The following is a 23,289-nucleotide window of genomic DNA, read 5'->3' on the forward strand; positions in this document are numbered from 1 at the left end:
TCAATAAATAACAAGGCAAATTAGAAGTGCCTGTAAATTTGTTTCTGTAGATAATTCTTCTTTGATATAAACTGGAACAAGTCTGAGTAGCTGGATGAAAACACAGTTGTGCTGAATTTGGCTTGACAGAAAGGAAAGCAGAGGTCCTTTATTTAGGTTGTCTCCCTAGTAAGCACTATTCACATGCTTGTTATTTGGGTCAGAATTGAGCTTGTTCAATTGTTTTCCAAAGATATTTCCAGAGTAAGTAAAATCCTTTCACCAGCTGGGAGAGGAGGGAAGGAAGGCAGACTTACGGATCAAAGGCCGCTAGCAAGAAGTTGAGCAGCAAGCTGATGGATTGCTCTACATTGATCTGGTGAGTAGTTGGCATCCGTTTGTTGAGCTGGTAGAAGATAGTTGAAATCACAGCCTCCAGGCGGGCCACGTTCAGTTCGATGTTGGGGTCCAGGTTGTTCAGTGCATTTTCCCGCAAGGCTTCTATCACATTCCAGATGTCCACCAGGTGCACTACAGGACAGGACAGAAAGACTGAGCCGGGACATGTGCTCTCAAAAGCAATAGAGAAAAAAAGTCACTTCCTCCCACAGGGTGGGAATAACACAACCATGCACAACATGCTTCATGAATACTTAAACAATTTATTTTCCAGCGCTAAAATTTGGTGAAGGAATGAGCAAACAGAATCTGTTAATAAGCAAACAATATATTGATATTACTAGTTGTAATGAGTACCACCTCAGCTCAGGAAATCATTCCCCATTGTATAAAGTATTCAAGTAAAAGTCTATATTATACACAAATCGCTGGAAGGTAAACATATGCTAATTGTCTTTTTGAACCATGCCTTTATGAATCCCCATTCAGAAATTACTCTTAGATATTAATTTGCATAGCAGATGGGCTTTTCAGAAGATCCTACGAATACAAAGTGCTTATCACATAGCGATATTTTGAAAATTCTTTTCAGAAATTTGTATGGAAAGCAAAATATTTTACAGAAACAGAATTCCAATTGAGTCAGGGTAGACTAGCTACATTTAAACAAATAACATGTAATGAAGTGACCCCAAAATCATATCTTGTGTCTTCTTAATATACTCGCCAATTGATTTGTTAAATCTCTCTCTTTAAAGTCCCAATCTAAGCTGAATTTGATGGGAGCTGTTTTTACCTACAAGGACAGCTTAAAGGACAATTTCTGCTCACCCTTTGTGTTTTACCCAAACAGAAATTTTGTTTGCATAGCACTGTTATTGTGGCAGCATAATTGGCTTGCCTCAGATTGGCATTTCCAGCAGTGGTGAACCTTGCCAAAAATAAAAAAAACCCTACATTCATTCAAAAATTGGATTTACTTCAAACCTGAACTCAAAGATTCATCCCTTTTTTTAATCTTAAGTATTACCTACTGTCCTACTAAAGCGTCAGTAAGAAACAAATCATGAGGTTTAGGTTGCAAATTCTCTTTTTTTTTTTTTTTTCACCAGAGAAACTACTGCATAGTTCTCATTACTTAGCATGGTGATATGTCTTATGATGTATCAAGAATCCTCCGTATGTGGAAGGAGATCCATTTCTTTTCTGGATAGAGAAATGTAATTCTAATACTCATTACATTTTCACTTGATTGGTTTGCAGGTGCTGTCTCAGACTGCAATATGACACGATGGTGTGATGGCAGGGAAATGTAAGCTGATAGTACATAGATAATGAAATCAGACACAGTCATTTTACTTAATCTGGAATTATGCCTTATGATTGGGTTTCCCTTCTTTTGTCTTGGGAAAAAACAACCTCTTAACCCTGCCAGTGCATGTGTAAACTCCAGGAGGAAGACACACCATACAGATGAGTGGTACAGCAGCAGCAACTAGGGACTAGACAAGGCACTTTGCCACTTCTTCTTGCTCTTCCCTAGCAAATAACCAGGAAAACCTGAAAGGTGCAGTTCCATTGTGACACCAAAACATTTATTTTATCTTTGTATTAAAAGGAAACTTTTATAGGCAACCTTGTAGGCTGACAGGTTGGCTTCAGTGTGTCATCCTGAATTAAGCTGGGCGGGTGGAGTATGCAAACTCTCTGAACTCTTCCTTTTTGTTTTCCAGCTGCTGAAGAGCAACTTCCCCATAGAAAATCTGGCATAGGACTCAGATTCTTTTAATGCAGTCATTCCTATTCCCATTTAATCAGTTTCCACTGTCAAGTTGCCACAGATGCCATTTGGACAAATGGGAGGTGATTGATCTCCAGGAAGAGTGCCTGCACATAATAACTGACCCTTTCTGGGCAGCTTCTCCACATGGTTCAGAGGCCAGACAAGGCAGAGAATGGAGGAAGTCACCAGAAAGCAGGCCATTATCTGGTCCAGGTGAGAAGGGTTAACGAGCATCCCACACTGTAAGGTAGTCAAGGAAAACCCAAGAAATACAGAGCAACATGCCAGAAGATGCAGCAACAGGCTGGACCATGTGCATGTATTTCATGGCCTTATCAAGAGGCAGGCAGAAAGCAGAAGACGAAGTGTGATGTTTCCCTTGAGGTCTAGCTGTCACTGGCCATGAGGGCTGTTCCTGGTAATTCAGACCTAGAAGATGAAGAAGATGCTTCCACCAGCAGTTTCACCAGGGTATGGGCGTAAACTGTCAAACCCAGGGAGGGCATGGAGACATCTCCAGACTCTTCTCTGGAAACATTCCAAACCCACCTGGATGTGTTTGTGTGTCACCTGCTCTAGGTGACCCTGCCTTGGCAGGGGGTTGTACTGCATGATCTCCAGAGGTCCATTACAACCCTAATGATTCTGTGATTCTGTGAAACCTGAACTATTGCTAAATTAACACGATAACACTGCGAGAAATTACTAGGCATAACAAATAGCAAAAAGAAGAGCGATGCCGTATGCAGATGGCTCATCTTGACTTGAGACTACACTATCAAGAGAATAACCTGAGAAACAGTGCAAGCAGGGGTACCAGCACTGCTGACCAAGGCAGAAATTACTAGGGGAACCTTATCATAAATACTGAATAAGGATGTAAAATCAGCAACATTAGAGCTGGTGGGAAAAGTATAAAAAGGGACAGGCTGTTTATCTGTGAGTGCAAGAGCAGGTTAGCAGAAAAAAGCATGAGAATGGAAAAGGGGAATTTAAAGGGTAACAAATCATGTCATCAGAGCTGTTGGGATAGCTTTCAGGCAGTCTCTGCACCTGATGTGTGGAGGAACTGTTTTCATCATACATGTTTACTTCTGTAGTCATTGGAAACTGCAATGGTTTCCCTAGCATCCCTAAAACGATGTTCAGGGAGGATGAACCAGACATCCAGACTTCCTAACAGTGAGAATTTCATGCACTAATATAACTTTAATTGCTATAGGCTAGTCCTGGAAAACTCTTGAGTAAGAGAACATGGAGTGAAAGAACTGGCAACAATGAATGAGGCTGAAATGGGGGTTGGTGTCTTATTCCTCACATGATCTAGTATTGACACTATGTAGCTGTCAGATTTTAATGTGGGTTTTTTTGTTGACTTTTTTTCCTACTGATATTATATTTTTCATCATACAGTCATATCTAGAGTTAGTTTTGATGATGGTCCTGGGAAGGAAAATGTCCAGAGGCTAGCAGACGTGGGACTAATAACATCAGTATACACTAAACATCTGAGAGAAAATTACTGCTTTTAGTGTTAGCTCTAACCTGAAAGCCTCACAAGCCCTCCTGATGTTCATTGGTATGCCAGAAAGGTAGGGCACAAGACTAAGAAAATGACTTATTGGAAATTACACAGCTGTAACAGTCCCCTACCCGCCATAAAATATTAGTTTCAAGAAACTGCTGTGTATTTGTACTATAAATAATTTTACTTGGTTCCACTTGAAGCTGAATAAACAACAATCCTACTGCACTATTTTATTTTGCATTTTATTAGTTAATTTTAAATCTCTCTACAGAGGCTGGAAACCAATACTTCCTGGAGGAAGAAATGAAGGATGGACACGAGCCAGGCATTTAACAGGAACTACTAATTCTGAAAGTATCTGATGAAACGTCTAGCTCAAAATCACAAGGAGAGTTTGTTAGACTGCTGTACAGAGGACTGAAGTCTTTGACCTTTAGTTAAGTCAGTTGTTACAAATAAGAATTCACACACCTAGATTAAATGTAAAAAATTAGGTGTCTGCTGTCTGCTGGTGATCAAGGCTCCCTCTCATCTAAATGAAAGAGAAAAGCACCTTAAAGCATCTGTTGGGAGACAGGTGGGATGAACAGAGCTTTGAAGCTGCCCATATTTCTTCACCGACAAAGTCTAAAGCAACAAGTTTACATAAGACATGTAACCTCGGAGCTGGTAAAGTTAACACACCTTCCTCTTTAAACATTAAGAAAAGATGTCTTTTCTAGTCTGACTACTACATGACACAGAATAATTCAGGTTTTATATAAAATATGAATAATAAATACTTCAATCTGTATGAACAGCTATCAGATTCTGTCATAGTCCCTACCTTTTACACTGCACTGCTTGACCTTGTGCAGATTACATCCAGGTGCAGTTCCCTACTACCTTGAATTCTATTTTTTTTAAGTTTACTCACACAGTAAGCAAACTCTTACATATTATATCATGCTGCCAGATCACACAACTAACATTGGCAAAAGACAGAGTAAAACACAGGACCCTGCAAGCTCCACTCATTTCTACTAACAGAAATTTATGCCTACAGCTAATGTCATATCTGTATTCTTTTCAATGTAATAACAGAATGTTAACCCTGCAAACTTTGCAAAAACTTGCATTCCTCATCTTCTTTTCTACCCATTTTCCATAATACCTGCTATGCTCATTTATTTATTTATCCATCCCTGAGAACGTTTTAATCTCACTGAAGAAGACATATCTTCTTACTTTGCACAACACGTAGTGTAACAAAACCCAAATCTGATTTTTACATACTACTATGATCCTAAGATGATGAAGAGTTTGCAGAGTAACAAATCAGCACATAGAAGTAGGAGAGCTTTCTATCTCCTAAAATCTGCCTTAAATTCCCTCAACATAGTAAAACTCCACAAGTTCGTTTTAAACGTCTCATTGCTGTTACTGCTTTTGTTGCCTTGCCCACATTTCCCTCTGAAAAGTGAATTATGCCTCAGCATGAGAAAGATGTCCTTTCTGAAGGGGATCTGTTAAACTAGAGAAATCTGTCAGCTGTTCCTTCAGTGCCAGCAGATAGGCAGTAGGAGTAAAAGCTGCTTGTATCTGGTACCTGTGTGGTATAAGGCAATCAAAAATCATGCAGCCCAGCCAATCTTCTCGGAGCCTTCAGAAAGGCCTTGCACTCTGTAAACAACACAGCTATGCAGGTGTAGATCTCACTCGATTGCCTGATGTTGGAAAAAAATGCAGACAATTTCCACAAGCAATTGCTAAACTACGTTTCCTTTTAGATTTTCTGTTAAGTGATTTCTAAAGTCACAGTTAAGCTAAAGATCAGTGTTATTAGATCTTCTGTGGCGAACATTGTCTGCTAACTTCGACGTTAAGTAGTATATAAACACTGTCACAGAAGGTTTTATATTTGAGCAGGTTCAGCAACAGACTGAAATTAGTGAATGTAAATAAAGTTCAGTGTCTGGACAGAAGTGTGTGTCGCACACACAGATGGCTGCCATTCACTCCACAGCAATTGTTACCAAAAAATCATACACTTTGAAGAAAACCTGACTGAAATGAAGACAATTAAGATTAATGCATGAAAATACACTGCAAATAACAAATGTTATTTCCTTCAGTGAACTTCTTCAGATGTTAAAACAACATTTGGAGAGTGCCTGTTGCCAGCACATTGAGACTGAACTGATCACTCTCTCCCTGCAGGGAGATGAAAGGGTGGATGAAGATGTGTGGCTCAGTTTGAAAGGAGTTTTATATTTTCTTCAAACTAAAAAATTTTCAGATACTCTTCAAGTTTTACATCCTGCCTTTCTGCCTTTATTTGCGTTCAGAACATCTTTTCCTATTACTTTCTACTATTTTGATGACGAAAACAAGCAATTATAGTGCAGAATTCTATCATCTGCAACTCTGTCAACAGGTTAATTTGTGGAATAGGTGCACCCTGGACACATTTGGAGAAAGCAGAATTTAACACAATCTTACATTGCTTACTATAAACACATCAATTTTATTGATCTTGATCCTCCCTCTTTTCTTCAGGCACTTTTTAGTCTCTTCATTAGTAGGAAACCAATGTATTTTTAATTTATTGTAACTAGGAACTTTGATTTATTTGCAGTAAGTAATTTTCTTTTTGGTAGATAATATCTTAATAGACAAAATGAGAGAGAAGAGATGGACTACACTGTTTTTTTTCAACTCATTGCACAGAAATGAAAAGTTATTTATGCAGGGAATGAATTTTTCTCTCCATCATGCAGTCTATTTAAAATCATGGAAAGGTTATGAGATACAGATAATCTTGGATATATCACTAATCTCAAAGGAGGAAGATTACTTTAAACATCAGTTGTCAAGAAACGATGCTGACCTAAGTAAGCATAAAAAGAAAACTGTACTGGAAGTTTATCTTCTAAATAGTAAAAAAAACCCCCAAACCAAAAAACCAACCAACCAAACAAACAAAGAAACCAAAAAACCCCCAGTCTGTGTGCTTAAGCTTTCTTACCATTAAATGGATCTACTTGTACAAAAATCCTCATCTGTTCTACTTCATTCTTTGTATTCCACCTGAACCATGAACTCTACAACATTATCTCTCCATTTATTACTAAATGAACATGGAAGATGAGATTACATTTAACCAAACACCAGAAGCTATCTAAATTAGGGCTTTAATAATCAATTCAAATTTACTTAATATACAGTAGGTCTAACTAAATCTAGATTAAACATACCCAAGTGATAGTTAGGACAGAATTCCTCCTTGATAGATTTTCCTTCTTTGGTGGACACAGGAACAACTTTTAAAGAAGCACCAATTTAAATTATTTCCAAAATTTTGGTATGCATTTCATGAAGATTTTAGCCCAGCAAAGCTCTTACAGACATGCTTAAATTTAAGCATACTAGTACTGTCATTTGAAATCAATGGCACTTGACTGTATGTCAGGTATTTCAGGTGGATTTCATTAAAAGGGAAAGATTTATGCTTCCTTGTCTAACAATCCTAAAAATATTATAAAATACGTTATACAATTCTTCTTTTTTTTGATTAGAATCTATGAACCCATCACAAATCAGGGTATTGGAGCCATTTGTCATCATCATTGCTGAGAAGCCCTGGGAAGTCACTCATGCTTTCTGTTTCGCTCTCTCTGTGCTGCTGCCAGGCAGGTAACGGAGGACTGCCTGAGGCATGTTTTTCCTTGGCTACACCTCTTTGTGGCAAAGCTGCGCCTCAAATCAGTCAGCTATAGCATGATCACTGAAAGCTTTATCTGCACATCCCACAACTATGCAGGTCAATGTGCCAGTTATGATGGCTTGCAATCTTTTGCTCTCTCTGGTGCCAAATTACATGAAATGTACCAGGGTGGTGCTTCTGCTCAGGGCTAAAATGAGGTACTCTTTGGCTGGGTACATCTGGTGACAGCTGTCACTCTACAGAGTCTGGCACAGGCAGGCTACTCATGGCCCAAATATCTGAACCTTTGCTCAGTCTCTACCTGGAATAATGTCCTGGACGTTCCTATTCCTCCTCCCATGTCTCTCAGGCTTCTCATCTACCTCCGTTGCCCACTGCTGCTGCCAGGCACTGTTCATACAGCCCAGTGACTTCTAGCACAGCTGGACACCTGGTAGGCAGCCGATCCAACATGTTGGTGTGTGCTGGGCCACTTCCAAAAACTCTGCAGGCCATCAACAGCTCTCGGGCTGATCACCACTTTTTCCAAAAGCAAGATTGGTGGACTTCGGGCTTGTTAGCATATATTTGAATGTATGAATGTAAAAGTGTATTTTATTGCATCTTCTTGCTATTTCACTTGATTTCTAGGTTTTGTAGATGCAGTGATTGCATTTTGTAGATTCAAGCTTAAAGAAAAAAATCAACAAAATATTCAGAACATTTACTGACATGTTATTCTGATCCCAAAATGCTTTATTTTTTAAAGATGTGCATACAATGGTATGGAAGGTTGTAAGAGGATGGTATATTGATAACCAAAAGCAACCATATACAACATTTAGCTCTTCGCTAAGAAATCAAAGTCTTTTCAAAGACTGCACATCTGAAATGGAATTTGTCAGGGCTTACTGGTAAGTCTCATCTTCAGGATAAAGGCCCCTGCAACAAGTGGGACAGTCTGGAGCAAGGAGGACAGCCTTGGTGAAGGAGGAACCAGTTAAGGGATGTTTCAAAAGGCTGGAATGATCAAGTCCATAGGGCCTGATGGGTAATGCACCCACAAGTGCTGAGGGAGCTGGTTTATGTCAATGTAAGACTACTTGATTGTCTTTGAAAGGTTGTGGCAACTGGGGAAGGTTCCTGAGGGCTATGAGAAAGCAGCTGTCACCTCATTTCCAAGAAAAGAAAGAGGTATCCAGTGAAATAAAACCTCACCTCAGTCCCTGAAAAGGGGATGGAGTGAATCCTCCTGGAAGCCATTTCTGAGCATATTAAGGTCAAGAAGATGATCAGAAGCTGTCAACATGGATTTATGACAGAGAAATTGTGTGAACAAGCTCTTTGCCTTCCCCAATGATGTGACTAGCTGAAGGGACAAGAAAAAGTAATGGATGTTCTTTATTCTGGCTTTAGCAAGGCTTACAACAGTGCGTCCCATAACAGCCTCTCCGGCAAACTGCTAAGTGTGGACTGCGTAAGGGGACAGTGAAGTGGACTGAAAACTGTCTGCAAACATTAGCTGAAAATCTTGTGATCAGTGGCGCCAAATCCTGTAGGGAGGCCAGTCACTAGGTGGTACACCCCCAGGCATGATACTGAGTACAAACTGTTTAATATCTTCATTAATGATCTGAATGATGGGACAGTGTACCCTCAGCAAGGCTGCAGGCGATAAAAAACTGGGAAGAGTGACTGATACACCAGAGGGCTGGGCTATCATTCAGAGGGATCTCAACAGGCTAGAGTAACAGGCAAAAAGAAATTTCATGAAGTACAACAAATGGAAATATAAAGTCCCGAACGTGGAAAGGAATAACCCCTTGTACCAATACAGGCTGGGTGCTGGCTGGCAATATGCCTTTACAGCAAAGGCAGCCAACATTCTCCTGAGCTGCACTGGGCAGTGTGCTGCCAGCAGGAAGAGAGAGGTACCCTTCCCCTCTACTCAGCCTTGGTGACAGCGAAGACAATGAAGGGACTGGAGCAACTGTCATATGTGGGGAGGCTGAGAGAGCCAGGACTCTTCAGCCTACAGGACAGAAGGCTCAGGAGGACTTTACAAGTATATATAGACACCTGGCCACCCAGATGATTAGAGGGATGGAGCACCTTTCCTATGAGGAAAGGCTAAAAGAATTGGGATTGTTCTGCCTGGAGAAGACAAGGTTTTGTGGCGAGCTAGCTGCGGTATTCTGGTACCTGAAGAAAGCCTGCAAGAGAGCTGGAGAGGGACTTTTTACAAAGGTATGTAGTGATAGGACAAGAGGGAATGGCTTCAAACTGAGAGTAGGTTTAGATTAGATATGAGGAAGAAATTCTTTACTGTGAGGGTGGTGAGGCACTGGAACAGGTTGCCCAGAGAAGCTGTGGATCCCCCATTCCTGGAAGTGGGCAAGGTCAGGTTGGATGGGTATTTGAGAAACCTGGTCTAGTGGAAGGTATCCCTGCCTATAGCAGTGAGGTTGGAACTAGATGATCTTTAAGGTCCCTTCCAACACAAGACATTCTATTATTCTATGATCCAGTGCAAGGAAGTAAAGAACATGGAGGCACACTCTTCTCAGGGAAAGAATAGTGGAAGGACAGAAGGAAATGAGCACAAATTAAAATACAGGAAAGCATTTAAACATAAGAAAAATATTTTCCCCATGAGGATTGTCAAACACTGTTACATGTTGCCCACAAAGGCTGTGGAGTCTCCATTCTTGAAGATAATCAAATCCAAACTGGACACAACCCTGAGCAATCTGCTGTAGCTGATCCTGCTCTCCCCAGAAGTCCCTGTCAATCTGAGTGAGTCTGTGATGTCCTTGTCCAATCATGAAGCTACACTGCAAAAACATATAATAACTCTTCCTGGAGAGGAATCAATGTCGCCCCATAACGTTGACTTTTCTCTAAAATCATTGCTCAAGTAAGCTGTGCTCCAAGGCCCTTTTCTAACCCATGTAATAAACAAATAAACAAAACCAAAAAAAAGAACCTGCCCTGAGGTCCCTTGAATGCTTGAGAAAGAGTCCTCCACATCCTCAAGAGGTTTTGTGTGAGGTTTACAGAAAGAAGTATCACAAAGAAGTGCCTTCACAGCACTCTGTGTACTCAGATATTCCCTCAAGCTTTCCTGTGAAGGCCAAGGGATCTGAGAGGGAAGTCATGGTTTCATTTAGTCATCTGTCAGCTGCATGCATTCCTTCTCCTCATCTTTTTGCTTGTGCTGTGAGAGTGCACAGGCGTGTGGTGTGCCCTGGCTCAGCAGGAAGCTTGAGTAAGGCTATCTACTTCTACCTGCCCATCCCAGGGCTGAGGAGTGCCTGGATAAGGAACTAAACATTCACACCCGCCAACAGGAACACCTATCTTCTGAACTAGTGTGGGTGCCAAACCTGGCTGTTGGGTGCTTGGAAATCTGCAGGACACGATACGTACAACTGAGGCACTGAAAATTTTGGGGAAAAGTTTTCAAAGTTCTTCTGTCTGCATATCTGGGCTTGCATCCTATTATCCTTTACCTACATTTGCCCAGAAGGCAAAAAGAGTTATTCTAAAACCTTCTGAGATTCTGATCACTACAGCACTTCAGCCAAGTACTACTAATGAGGAATAATCATTAGGCTAACAATACACTGAAATCTGGTCTTTTTACTTTTAATACAGTACCAAGGTGTAAGAGTGTGTAAAGATCTCCAGTAAAAATTTTCTCTTTGACATTAATTTAATTTAGAATAACAGTTCTTTCTCCTCTTCTCCTGCCCATCTTGTCTCACCTATATTTAACCTAAGCCTGAAGGGCTCTCTGTGCGTGGCAGAAGAAGCCATCAGTCTCCCCAAGGAGCAGCACTAATGACAGTCAATTCTGAAAAAGGGAGCAGTGGCCTGGGAAACTGTTGTCATTTACTTGTCACCCAGATGCTGGCAAAGTGTCTCCTTTTTTTAAACATGCTTTGAAATAATTTATTTGAAATGATGAATGAAGTAGGACATAAATAAAATGAAATAATTAAAAAAATCTAACTCTTAAGCTTCTTACTATTTTGATGACAACCAGGAAAGAATTAAAACACTGCATTGTTGCTAAGAAGTCACATGGCTTAAATCCATTGATTACACATAATGTTCTTATTTTAAGAGTTAAATATACTTATGCATTAAAGACCAATGTGCAAATAGCAGACCTATTGCTACATGTATTCAAGAGCCAGAAACTTTATATCTGCCCCTTCCACAGAAGACAAGGGTATTCCTAGCTTAGGTGTCTCTATTATTCTTACTATCTCACTATAAAACTATTTTAATAAGAAAGGCTTTATTTGAGGCATTGTGGGATCAAGTCTTAATCTGACTTAATAATTCCTTCAAAAGGGTTTTGCAAGTGTCAGCTTTCCATTAGCCAAAGAGGACACGAGGTAACAAGACTTGGTTAATAAATATGTATGATACACAACAGCTTTCTCATTTCTCTTAAAATTAGGTCAATGTGCCTTACATTTGAGTTCTTCTGTCAATTCTTAAAATTACAGCAATTCAATTTTTTAATGAAATATAACTCTCGGTACTATATTACAGCAAACCAAATACTAGGAAAAAGCTTCTGTACTCCCAAAAGGTGGCAAAAAATATCTCTGAGGCTGGGTGATACTGTATCTGGAGTTGATATTTAAAGTTTTCTCTTCTAGAGATCTGGTTAATCTGAAACTGAATAGAAAAACTGAATTATGGAGACTTCCAAAAAATGTTACCAGAGAGAAAATAAAAAGCCACATTTCAGCCCTCCTACTTAGGAGATTAAACTAGAAGTTCAAAAATGACTGAATATATGAGAAGGAAAACATAATTTTAGATGCTGGCACAACTCAGATGTTGTGTAAGTACCCAAGACAGATCAGCTTTCAGAGAACAGGCGGGACATGGTGCAAAAGCCTTCTGGCAGCCGCAGTCCCAACCACAGGATGGCACTACTGGGTATATTTTAGTAAATGCAGCCACATTTGCTCCAACATTTTAACTCTACTGGCACAGTGTCAAGTGAGCAAACACGAATCAAAGCTGTGCATTTCCACTGCTGTCTCCAGAAAACGGCCTTGTCTCTGTACTGAGTTGAACTAAGCCTATGGGTGCAGAGATGTGGCTGTGTGGACGTCCTAAACAGGTCGCGTGTGACAGGCAAACAATGCTAATCCCATGAGATGGAAAGGGCAGAATGTCTTCATGTTGAATGGCCTTATTACAGTGATAAAATCTCCTCCAGAAGTATATTTCTTCAAATGCCAAGTCTGACTAAGACTACATCTTTTTTTCTCTCTGATACAACTGCTGCCAGCTCTCTCTATTCCCCCTAAAACATTTCCCATGTCACAAGAGGCCTTCAGCTGCTTTGACACCATTAGCAGCCAAAAGCAAGTGCAGTGTGATTGCAAATGTTAACAAATTGGGTTATTTACATTAATTTTGAAGCAGTGTTAGTTAACAGCTTAAGGATACAGGGTACTATCCACAGTCCCATATTAACTGCTGTTTTCTTTAAAAAATACCTTGTGATGACAAGAGAATATGTGATTTAACAGTTCTTTACAACAACTTCTTACCTGATGGCTATAGAAAACAAGTTGAAATTACATTATCAACCTTTAAGTCATATCACAAAGGTCAATGAAAAAGAATGAGCACCTATTATACATTTAGAACTCTGTGGAAACAAAAATCCTCCTTGGCACATCTCTTGTTTTTCAAAGTTTGATCCATGGTTATTTCATCTTCTGTATTATTACTTTTAAAATCATTTAGGGTTGGCAAGACTGTAAACAGCAACACAAGATACAGAATACTAATGAAAGATGAATCATGCACTTTCTCGAACATAAAAGATGCAATATTTTACATATATGCAAATTCTTAACCTGATCCTTATTCTATTAATTTAAAAATGTTCTTATGTAACATGGACTGAATTTGACCCATAACATTTTCATCTATTAAAAATAATTAGAGAAATACTTAAGCTGAACATAATGCTTTGGTAAACTGACTGATTTGCAACCCCAAGCAGAAGAAACATACTAAAGACAGTCAGCACACGCTTCTCTCTTCTGAAGAGTTTGCTTCAATTCAGAGGGTTTCTGGGCCAAAATCCCAGTATCAACTTCAGCTGTTCACAGTGAGAGCATTGCTATGAAGCAGGACATTCATGTGACATGCAGGACTTTGGTGAAAAAGCATCTCATGACTGAAGTCATAAGGACAGTTCAGACTCTGATCTTATTTAACCTTTTGCTGAGATTGGTAATGGAGTTGCTAATTACTGCCATAGATTCGAGCTTTCATATTTGAAAGCAACACAATTATTTGCCCCAAATCTTTAGGGATATGAGCTGTAATCAGCTTTGAGATAAGGAGAGACAGAACCTAGTATCTGGAATATCCATATTTTCTGTATCAATTTCATTTGAGTAGACAGCATCTCATTCAGAGAAAGCGTAAAGAATATTTGACTAAACTCTGGCTTTGTGTTCACACAATCTTTCCACATTTACTCTCCTGACATTACTCATATTCAAAGCAATGTCTTCTGGAAGAGTGGGTTGGTTTTCCACTTCCCTGCTGATTTGCTCAGTAATCAGAAGGCAATTGCAGTGTCTCCCCTTACAATATCATGCACTAAAACTTCACATCTCTCGAGGAAATAAGGAACAGGCCAAGGAAAGGAGAAAAGCTCCAGTTGATACAAACATAGCTTAACAATCAGCAACAATGAGAAAGGAAACAATATTGCAAAATGTGAAATGACAGATAAATGAGATTTAGGTGAAGTTTTACACATCTATCCTTTCTCCTGTGTGTGACAGAAGCTCTTTAATGACGTTGTCAGTGCCCCTAGATGGAGTAAGAGTCTTGATGTACACAGCCACTTATCTGTCATCCTTCATTTTACACATACAATCCTTAAACATATCCTGCAAATCTAAGACAAACTAAGATTTCAAGGCAAAATACAGATGAATGAAATGTGGAAAATTAAACCTGGCGAAGATCAGGACCTTTACAAGATATGCAGTACGATACTAGTGTTGACTTCATTTATCAGAAATTGAGTTCAGCCTCCTCAAAAAAACCACACACTGAGAGACTGATTCATTCTTTCCTTTGTGCCATAATGATGTCAATGAGTTCAACAGAGTTACTTTCAATTTTCTTTCAGTAAGGAAAGGAGACATCCATCTATCTATCCACATGGATCAAAGAAAAGAGAACTTCTTGTGGAACTAGCCCACACTTTGCTCAGTAAAGGGCCAAAGACAGCTCCCAAATACCCTGCTAGAAATCCTCTGTAGCCAACAACAATATCACAATACAATTTAATCTGAATTCAGATTTGGAATGCCTTGATTCAGAACAAGGAAAACAGCCTCTGAAAGCCACTTATTTTCCTTTGTTTGAAGCATCTGTTAGGAGGACCAATGTGATTAGGATAAAGAAACTTTCTGGCTTGGGGTAACTAAGCCAAAGGCTGCCAGACAAAGTTGATTGAGGCCTGTCACCAGCAGCAGATGTTCAGAAACATAAGTGGGGAATGGAACAGACTGTCCAACCTTAAACTTGCATCAGGAAAGCCATCAGAAATAGCACAGTGAATGGCAGTCTTCACAGAGTTCAGGAAGTCAGTAAGAAGACATTTTCAGCTATGATTCAATTACAAAGGCTGTCTGCATCCAGGCAGGGCTGAGCCACCCATGTAGCAGAGGGCACCATGTAGGTATACTTGGGATGTGACCTAGTCCAGGTGCCTGTCAACTTCTCACTCAAAGGAAACCAATTCAGTAATTTTCATCTGTAAAGGACAAAATAATATTAGCTGACAATCTTCTGCAACTCCTCTTTTTAACAGAAGCCACTTGGAATCATGGGTATGTTTGAAAAATCAATTTTTAAGCAAATGAAAATGTAAGAGTTTAAGGTAGATATCCTTGTTTGGTTCACTCTTTTTGACATTAAAATTAATTGCAAATATCTACTAGTAGTTCTTGTCTCAGCCATGTATGAGACAGACTTGCAGTGGCTGTCTTTACAAGCAAATACTCAGGGACATCTGAGATACCACAACCCTTTTACAGTACAACAGTACAGTTCATGCTAACATTGAAGAAAAGGCTGAACAGCAGTCCCTCAATGAACATGCCAAATACACAGTTTATATGTCAGCTCTCTAACAGCTATTATGATTGTCAAGCATATTAATAAACTTTTACAGTTAAAAGAAAAAGAAAATCTGAGCCTATTTTCAGGATATTGTGCTGTTAGCGAACACTTACAGACTAAGGATTTGTCTGCAGGGAATATGCTAAATCAAGCCCTTTTGAACTTTTGATTAAATAATTGATGCATAATGCAGAATGTATAATATATGCATCCTTTCCCCATAGTTGCCTGGAAACCCATATGGAACAGTACTAGCAGTTCCAGGAGCATTTAGTCTCTAAGTCTCTGGTAAAGACAGAGGAACAAAAAAGTTTTTAAAATCATTAACTCCTCTCTCTTTCCATTCTTCAAGTACTGTAGGATACCAAAATTAGTAACTTACACAATGGTATCATGACTCCTGTAATATAGAGTGCTTTTTCTTTTTTTAAAGCTATATCTCTTAGAGCCATGTGAATAATGTCATTCACTCCAAGGGAACCTGTAAGATTCGGCTTCTGTTAAAATAGAAAACAAAGAACACAACTAATAATTCCAGTCTCTATGTAATAATAATAAGCAGCTCATAGAATATCCAAGATCGTCAACAGAGAAGAATAAAAATAAGAACTCAAAATGCTGATTTTTTTTCCCAAATTACGGGATTTTAAGGAAATTTCATTCAAGACTGATTGCTGAGGGTTTAGAAGAATATGAGAATGCCATGATCGCAAATTCAAGGGGTAGATTGTTTCAAATTGTGGTCAAGCAGACCTTTTGCACTTCTCAAGTAGGCAACACTGCTTGTCATTCAGTTTGATTGCTCTGTGATCCAGTCTGAACCTCTCTCGTCCTTTATTGCTTCCAAGATAGAATGAAAAACATGATAAAACCCAACAATGAAAACAGAGCACTAACCATGGAAACCTACAGTGATGAAGGATTAAGTTATTTAATCTAAACAATTCTGCCATTATGACAATTTGGTGGCTCTGTTTCTGATGGTCCTCCTGAGAGAGGAAAAAAAGAGAAGGGTAAGCACAAAATTGCGTATACAGTCCTTGAGAAGTAAAAGGCAGGATGGTGACAATGAATGCCTCCCTCCATGGCAGGGATCTTCATGGATACTGACACCTTTACACATTTCTTGTGCACTCCGTTTCATGTTTGAGAAAATAAATACTCAGTGAGTCAAAGGAAGAATGTCTTTATACTACACTGGCAAGAGGTCTCGTTTAAGTAAAGAGAAGTAGTTATATGTTCCTAAATCAATCAACATGTAAAGATGAAAGATTTGGTGGTTAAACCTCAACAGGACAGACTGGAACACTTGTGAATATCCTCTAGCTTTGTGTTTAGGGAACTCTTTCAGATATGTAAGATCAGTGTAGATTTTGTCATGCAGGAGAAAGTTGAACCTGGATCTCCTGTTGACTTCCTCAGTCCCTAGATAACACAAAGGTCACAGCACCATTTCCAGTGTGGAATCAAGACTTTCTTATACTTTCCTTTTACTACAAGTAGCAGATATTGTTACTTTTCATTTTGTGGTGAACGGTATGTTGAATGGGATGGGATAAAATGACATTTTAGGTGTCAGCCCAGTATAGAAAAAATAAAATCAAATTCCAAACCCTAGTAATTTTATTTAGGTTTAATCAAATAAGTTTTCAAAAAGTGCTTGCCATCATGATGGGGGCCAGTAGCTCATACAGTCTGAACTCATCATTTCATACACAAATTGTCAGTTTCTAGGACAAAAGCATTTTCAGAAGCATCCTGTAGTATTACAGTAGTAGTAGTACAGACAGAAAAGAGCTTTAAGAAAAGCATAATGTATTTACAATAACTGTCATTCATTTTCAGTAGAAAATTATTATATTTCAGAAGGGGAGAAATTAATTCTAACTTAAAACAAATGTAAAAAGGCAAACCAGATCAGGGAGGAACTCAAAAGCACATATAGAAATTAAGTTGACATGCCTACATGCCTCAGCTGTGACTACTTAAGCCCAGTGGAGGCAGGATGAAGAGCAGATAGGGGTGGAGGACACTGCCTTGGACATACACAAGGTTTCCATCATAGTCATGGCAGTTGCGCTCTCTATGTAGCTGTACTACAACTTGGATAGGCTGAAAGAATTTTAATAAAAAATTAAAAATCACTCACACTAAGCAATATTGAAAGGAGAAACAAAGACACCAAAACTCCAAGGTGTTGAGATTAAACTGCCAGGGAAACAAGCTCCCTTTTTGTTTGTATTAATTAAGGCACATATTACTATCACTAGCACAGCTTTTGATTCACATTTTCAACTGCTAATGATTTATTCTGATTTAAGGAAAACAACAAAATTTGCTTTTGCAGCCAGAGTCACAGAATAATCTCACAACACATTCGGGATAGTTCATCAAGGACAGCAGTAGTTTTCCAGCCATACAGTTCTATATTAGTGAGTGATGTTTAACGGTATAATGGTTTTGATTATGATACAATGTTATGTCCTACTCCTGCTGTCACCATAGCCCAGAGGGAATTTGCATATGAACATGGTATTTCATCTCAGCTTGTTAATAAATTCACCGAAACCCAAATATTAAAATAAATCAACTGCACAATGATCACTGGGGAAAACTATAAATTGTGCTTTTTGGTGGTTCCTGAATACTGGTGAATGTCAAGAGATGTCCAACTGCTGTCATTGGTCCTTTGTGCCTTGTTTTAGGAAAGTCTATGGTGCTTCTGTGTCTAGATATCACGGACAAATAGCTGCAAATTAACCTTGTCAAGATGGCATTTTCCTGGTGGAAAGGGGAGCTGAGTGGCAGTATGTATGGTGAGAATCTACATTGGGTGCTCCAAAACCTGTTCTGATGCACTGGAGGTAAAGTGAAGGACAATACCCTAATGTTTGACTTGGTCAGAGCTATATTGGTTCATAGGTTTTCAAGTTCTGTGACTGTTTCAGACCTCACAGTGCTCACCTGTAGCTCACCCTCCTTGATTCTTGAAGTGTGTGCTACTTAGGACTGCCTTTAAAGCACATTTAGAAAATTTAGATGATGAAGTCAGTTATTCCCATTTTGTGCAATTTGTACTGTACAGACCAGAATAAACATGCAGCATGTTTGATCAGGTCTCTGTATCTGCTTCCTATCTGCTTTTATTACCCCAAATAATGAAATTTAACCTCAAATTATTAGGGTGCTACTGTTTCCAAGATTATATCCAACACCATCATCCAGTAAAGCAGCCAGTCAGCTCACACACTCCCAGCTTTACAATCTGGGATCTCAAGATGACATAACCACAAGCAGTGTTTTCTCCAGGGTCCACCTGTCCACCACTCTTGCCATTCATTTGGAACTATTCATGCCCAAATCTCAAGATCTTCTCAAGACTTCTTTAGTACTTCTTTGGGTTTTTTTCCTTTTTTTTTTTTTACACAAGAGGTATCTACATCTCATGTTATTATATTATAACTAAGAGAAGACTATTACTATTGCAACAGGTCTCTTGCTACAGGAGTTCTGCAAAGTAACAAACAAGTAGGCTGCAATTATCTCTTTCTATACCCACCACATCCTCAAAGGTACCTACATCACCTGCAGAGTTCCTCTTTTCATTATTTCCAATTTTAGAAATTGTCAGCAGAAATAAGAAGCATAAAATTAGTTTATATTCATGGTGCATTAACAAAGTTTCCCAGTGTCTAAGATTTCTGCATTCAGAATTTTGTGAGTCTCCTGCTTTGGGGATTTTTGTCACATATTGCATTCCACATTTGGGCACTTAGCAGATTCAGAGGTGTGCTAACAATAATTTGTAAATGTTACTGTTATTTATTCGTAGAGTTAATTTAGGCAAAGAGGAATGCTTAAATTTGCAGGAATTATTCTTTGAAAGATAACATCAGAGCTTTTTCAAATTTATTTATTTTCTGAGTTCTTAAGAATTTTTTGCTTTTCTGAAGAATGAGGTTGACTGGATTAAATTATATCCTGTTTGACAAATAATTGCAATGAGTGATAATGATTTTTCACACTTTGATGATTGCATTTAAACTGTTTGCTTTAAAATGCTCAGAGAGATTTTTATAAAAGAAATACTTTTCACAGAGTACTTTCCCTAAAGTTTTATATAATTATCAGAAAGACATGTATTTGCAATTTTGAAGATTGTTGGCTAAATATCTACAAAGCAGTCTTCCTCTTATGAAAATGAAATAATTCCAGAGCAATTAATTTGATAAACAGTGTTAGTACTCAAAGTGCAACATTTGTTGCACTTATTTTGGTAAATGGTGGTAAACTAGCACATTCTCTATAATCTTTATGCAGATAGTTTAACTAGCTTCAGGAGAAATATTCTTAGAATATGAAAGCACTTTTACCTATTGCACGCTGCCTATTTCACCAGTAAAACCCAGCCTGCTGCTGAAGGTTTCAGCAAAAAGAACTTTTGTACTGAGAGAATAATTCACGAAGGGAGGCCAGGAGTTGAACCTGTGTCTGTGTCTGCACTAAAGACGGCAGAAACAAACAGTGCACTGTGTGTGATAAGTGTAGCTGCCTCTTAAGTGAAATCCCATGACTGTCCATGCTAATGGGCACCTTTGGGTAAAAAAGATGGTGCTAATAAAACCTCTGCTCTGCTTTCCTTGGAACAAACACTTCTGGCCCTCAAAGCAGCTCTCTGCTTCCATCCTCGTACACCTTCAGCCTTTAGACAAGAGCAGCTTTCTGCAGTTTGTCAAGTTAGCTCTTTAAAAGGAGCCCTCAAATACACTCTTTCCAAGCAATTTTTCCCTAGTAAGTCTGGGCCAGTGTGCCAGGGCAGGGCAGGAGAGCACAGCTCAAAGAAGAGTGGAGCAGAACTGTCTTTGAGCTTTTTCTTATTATATTCTACCCTAAATGAAGCAGCTCAGATGCAGCAGAAAGGTTATTTTTTCCATGTCCTCCCTCTTTTTTTTTTCTCATGAACTTGCTATTGGGTGGTGCATAATGACGATTTCTGTAAGGGAAAAACCCCCACAACAGTAGTTGACATGAGTCAGAGGTCTAATATTAACCATTTCAAAGGCAGTGCTCAGTTCAATGGCTCTATGTTTAAAAGCTCTTTCTTGGACAGCCGTTGCTTGAATACTTGTCAGGTGAATGAATTCCCATGGATAAGAGAAAATCATCCAGGAGAGCAGCAGTCTACCCAAAACAATCAGGAGAAAACTTCACTTGATGGTGAAAAGACGCAATTCAGCCCTTCCAGAGTAACAGGCATTATTTCTTAAATTGCACAGAATCTAATTATTAGGATTATAAGTTTGTCCTTTTTTTTTTTTTCTTCAGAAGAGATTGAGACAGTATAAGTCTGGAAACAAGACCAGCAAATAACTTCTCCCAGGCTATCAAGGGCGACCAGAAGGCAAGCCCTGTCCACAAGTGACTTGGCACAAGCTGGCGAACCGAAGACCATCTGTACTGACTCTTTATGAAGAGAACCAACAGTTCCACAAAAGCAGATCAGAGTTGATAAATAAGAGGCACAAAGTTAAGATTAACAACCAGTATTTTTAGCCAGCCAGCCACTCCCAATGAGACCATTATTAGCCCCTAGGTTTTTTCATTTGCTTTGCATACAGTTGCATACAGACTTTGCTATCACTGTCAACTTAATTAGATACTTTTGTCACCTCAGACTATTGTATTCTGTTACCATGAAAATGAAGTGAAAATGTCATCCTCCTAAACATAAAATTAAAAAAATAAACAACTGAGTGCAACATAATAGTGTCTTTCAACACATTTGTTCCTGAATGGGAGAAGCCAGCTGCTGGGCAGGTACTAAAGCCCCCCTGGGTTTTGCGTCTGGCAGCTTGCTTATAATGTGATACTAATCCTTCAATTAATACTTCAGCTAAACACCTATGAAAAATATGAGAAGTGTGCTGCAGAAGTGATCGACCAATCAGCTCTGTGACTAATAACACAGTAAATACTCTCCAAAATCTTTTCCATCACAACTTGGCCTTTCCAGTATGTTTGGACAGCATAAGCTAAACGTTTCTGTAATGCAGACACATGTAACCCCAAACCCAGGAATTCTCTCCAGGGGGGTTAATCTCTATCAGCAGTGAGCATTTCTTAACATACTTACCACTGAGTTGTAGCACAAGCATAGCCAGGTTGCCATTCTAGTCCAGCTATGAAGACTAAAACCCACTTGTTTTCTCTGTGTTAGTCCTCTCTCTACTGCTACTACCGACAAGAGTTCCCCTGGTTAGGATTTTTTCTTTTTTAACTTGGTGTGGAAAGGTCTGGTAAAACACATAAATCCAAACCTGCCCTTCTAAGTATTTGGATGGAGAAGAAAGGATACACTCCATTACAGATTTTATATGTATTTCCTCTTTAAAGTTTACAATACATGACTGTGCTAATAGAAACTGCAGCTGTAAAGGAAGAAAGACTGAATCTCAGAAGAAAAGTTAAAAAAGTCACTAATCAAGTGGGAAATTTCTCAACGATAAAACCTAGAAGGAGGAAGGCAAACACACAGATTACAAGCAGGTTCACCCTCTCAGAAAAGCAGCATCTAGCTGGCCTTGTGGAAAAAAAAGTCTGACTGACACTGCACGCACTTTGCTGCACCCCAAATACACGAGGACTGGAACGACCACTTCGTCTCATGGAGCTGCTATAAAAACATTTAATTTGCAGGATCTTGCAAGAATATTCAATTTTACAAGAAAATTGGAGAATGTAGTTAACATACTTACTAATTAAAGCTATGTCCTGCATCCTGACCCACCATTCTATGACTGAATCACTGGCATGTTTAAGGCCAAGTTCCTTATATAAAGAGGTTAGTATTTAAAATTTGCCCAGGCACTCTGATTAGATCCTTTGCAACGCCAGATCAAACAGTCCCTATTTGTCAGTGATGTGAAGGACAGACTAGGGAGTGCAGGGGAAAGCTTACAACAACGGTAGGTCAAAGAAGTGCTGACATACTTACAGTTGCATTTCTTCTGAACAAATCTAAGCTTGCATGCTGTTCGGTAGGTGGACAAACGAATGCGATCCAGATCCTGAGCCCCTAGTGGAAGAGAATAACGGTGACATTTGTATGGAATATGACCTGTGCGTATCTTTGCTAGCAGGGAAGCCAGAGAACAAAGAGGACACATGAGCTGACTCTCTTTAACAATTTTCAAGGCTCTCTCCTTCACAGACAGAGTAGAGAGGAGTGAGGAATGAGAAGGGGAATGTCAAGAGCTACAGTGTTAAAAGACTTTTATAAAGGAAGGCAAGGAATAGTCAGCCCACTGTGTCTGTCACTTTGAAGAACAATCTGGCCAAGCTGCAGGCTAAAAGACACACTGGCCAGGCTCCAACAGGCAAAACCTCAGTCTAATTTTAATATTTAACAGAAAAGCTCAAAACAAGTATTTTTAGCTGACATGCCAGATCAGAACAAGGTATTGCCAGCAAACCAAATCAGAAAAAATACCATGCCGTAACATAAAGGCTTATGGCAATCTGCAGAAGGGGGCAAAAATAATGCAAAGGGTGCAAGGACTTTCTCCATTTTCCAGAGGTTTATTCTCTGCAAGGGAGAACTCAAGCTCTCTGCTTCAGACATAGTTTGGCCTTGCCTGCTGCAACTTTAAGATCTGGTAAAATTTCCAAAAGCATCTGTCCTGGAGATGGGTACAAACTAGTTGGTAGCTACCTCACATACAA

At 39.1% G+C, this 23,289-nt stretch overlaps 1 protein-coding gene across 41 annotated transcripts in view; it reads right to left on the reverse strand.

Moving 5' to 3' along the window:
* DTNA (dystrobrevin alpha) overlaps positions 1-23,289 on the reverse strand; it is a 226,237-nt gene that overhangs the window by 70,633 nt on the left and 132,315 nt on the right. For 39 of the 41 annotated variants that reach the window (XM_064653808.1, XM_064653837.1, XM_064653786.1 and 36 more), the window contains 2 exons: positions 22,562-22,642; positions 297-510 (listed from right to left, as the gene is read on the reverse strand). In XM_064653808.1, the coding sequence (XP_064509878.1) occupies positions 297-510; positions 22,562-22,642 (295 nt within the window). The remainder of the gene's footprint in view (positions 1-296; positions 511-22,561; positions 22,643-23,289) is intronic. The other 2 variants (XM_064653912.1, XM_064653906.1) reach the window with 1 other exon arrangement.

Source organism: Pseudopipra pipra, chromosome 1 (assembly GCF_036250125.1).
Source record: "Pseudopipra pipra isolate bDixPip1 chromosome 1, bDixPip1.hap1, whole genome shotgun sequence".
Taxonomy (NCBI): domain Eukaryota; kingdom Metazoa; phylum Chordata; class Aves; order Passeriformes; family Pipridae; genus Pseudopipra; species Pseudopipra pipra.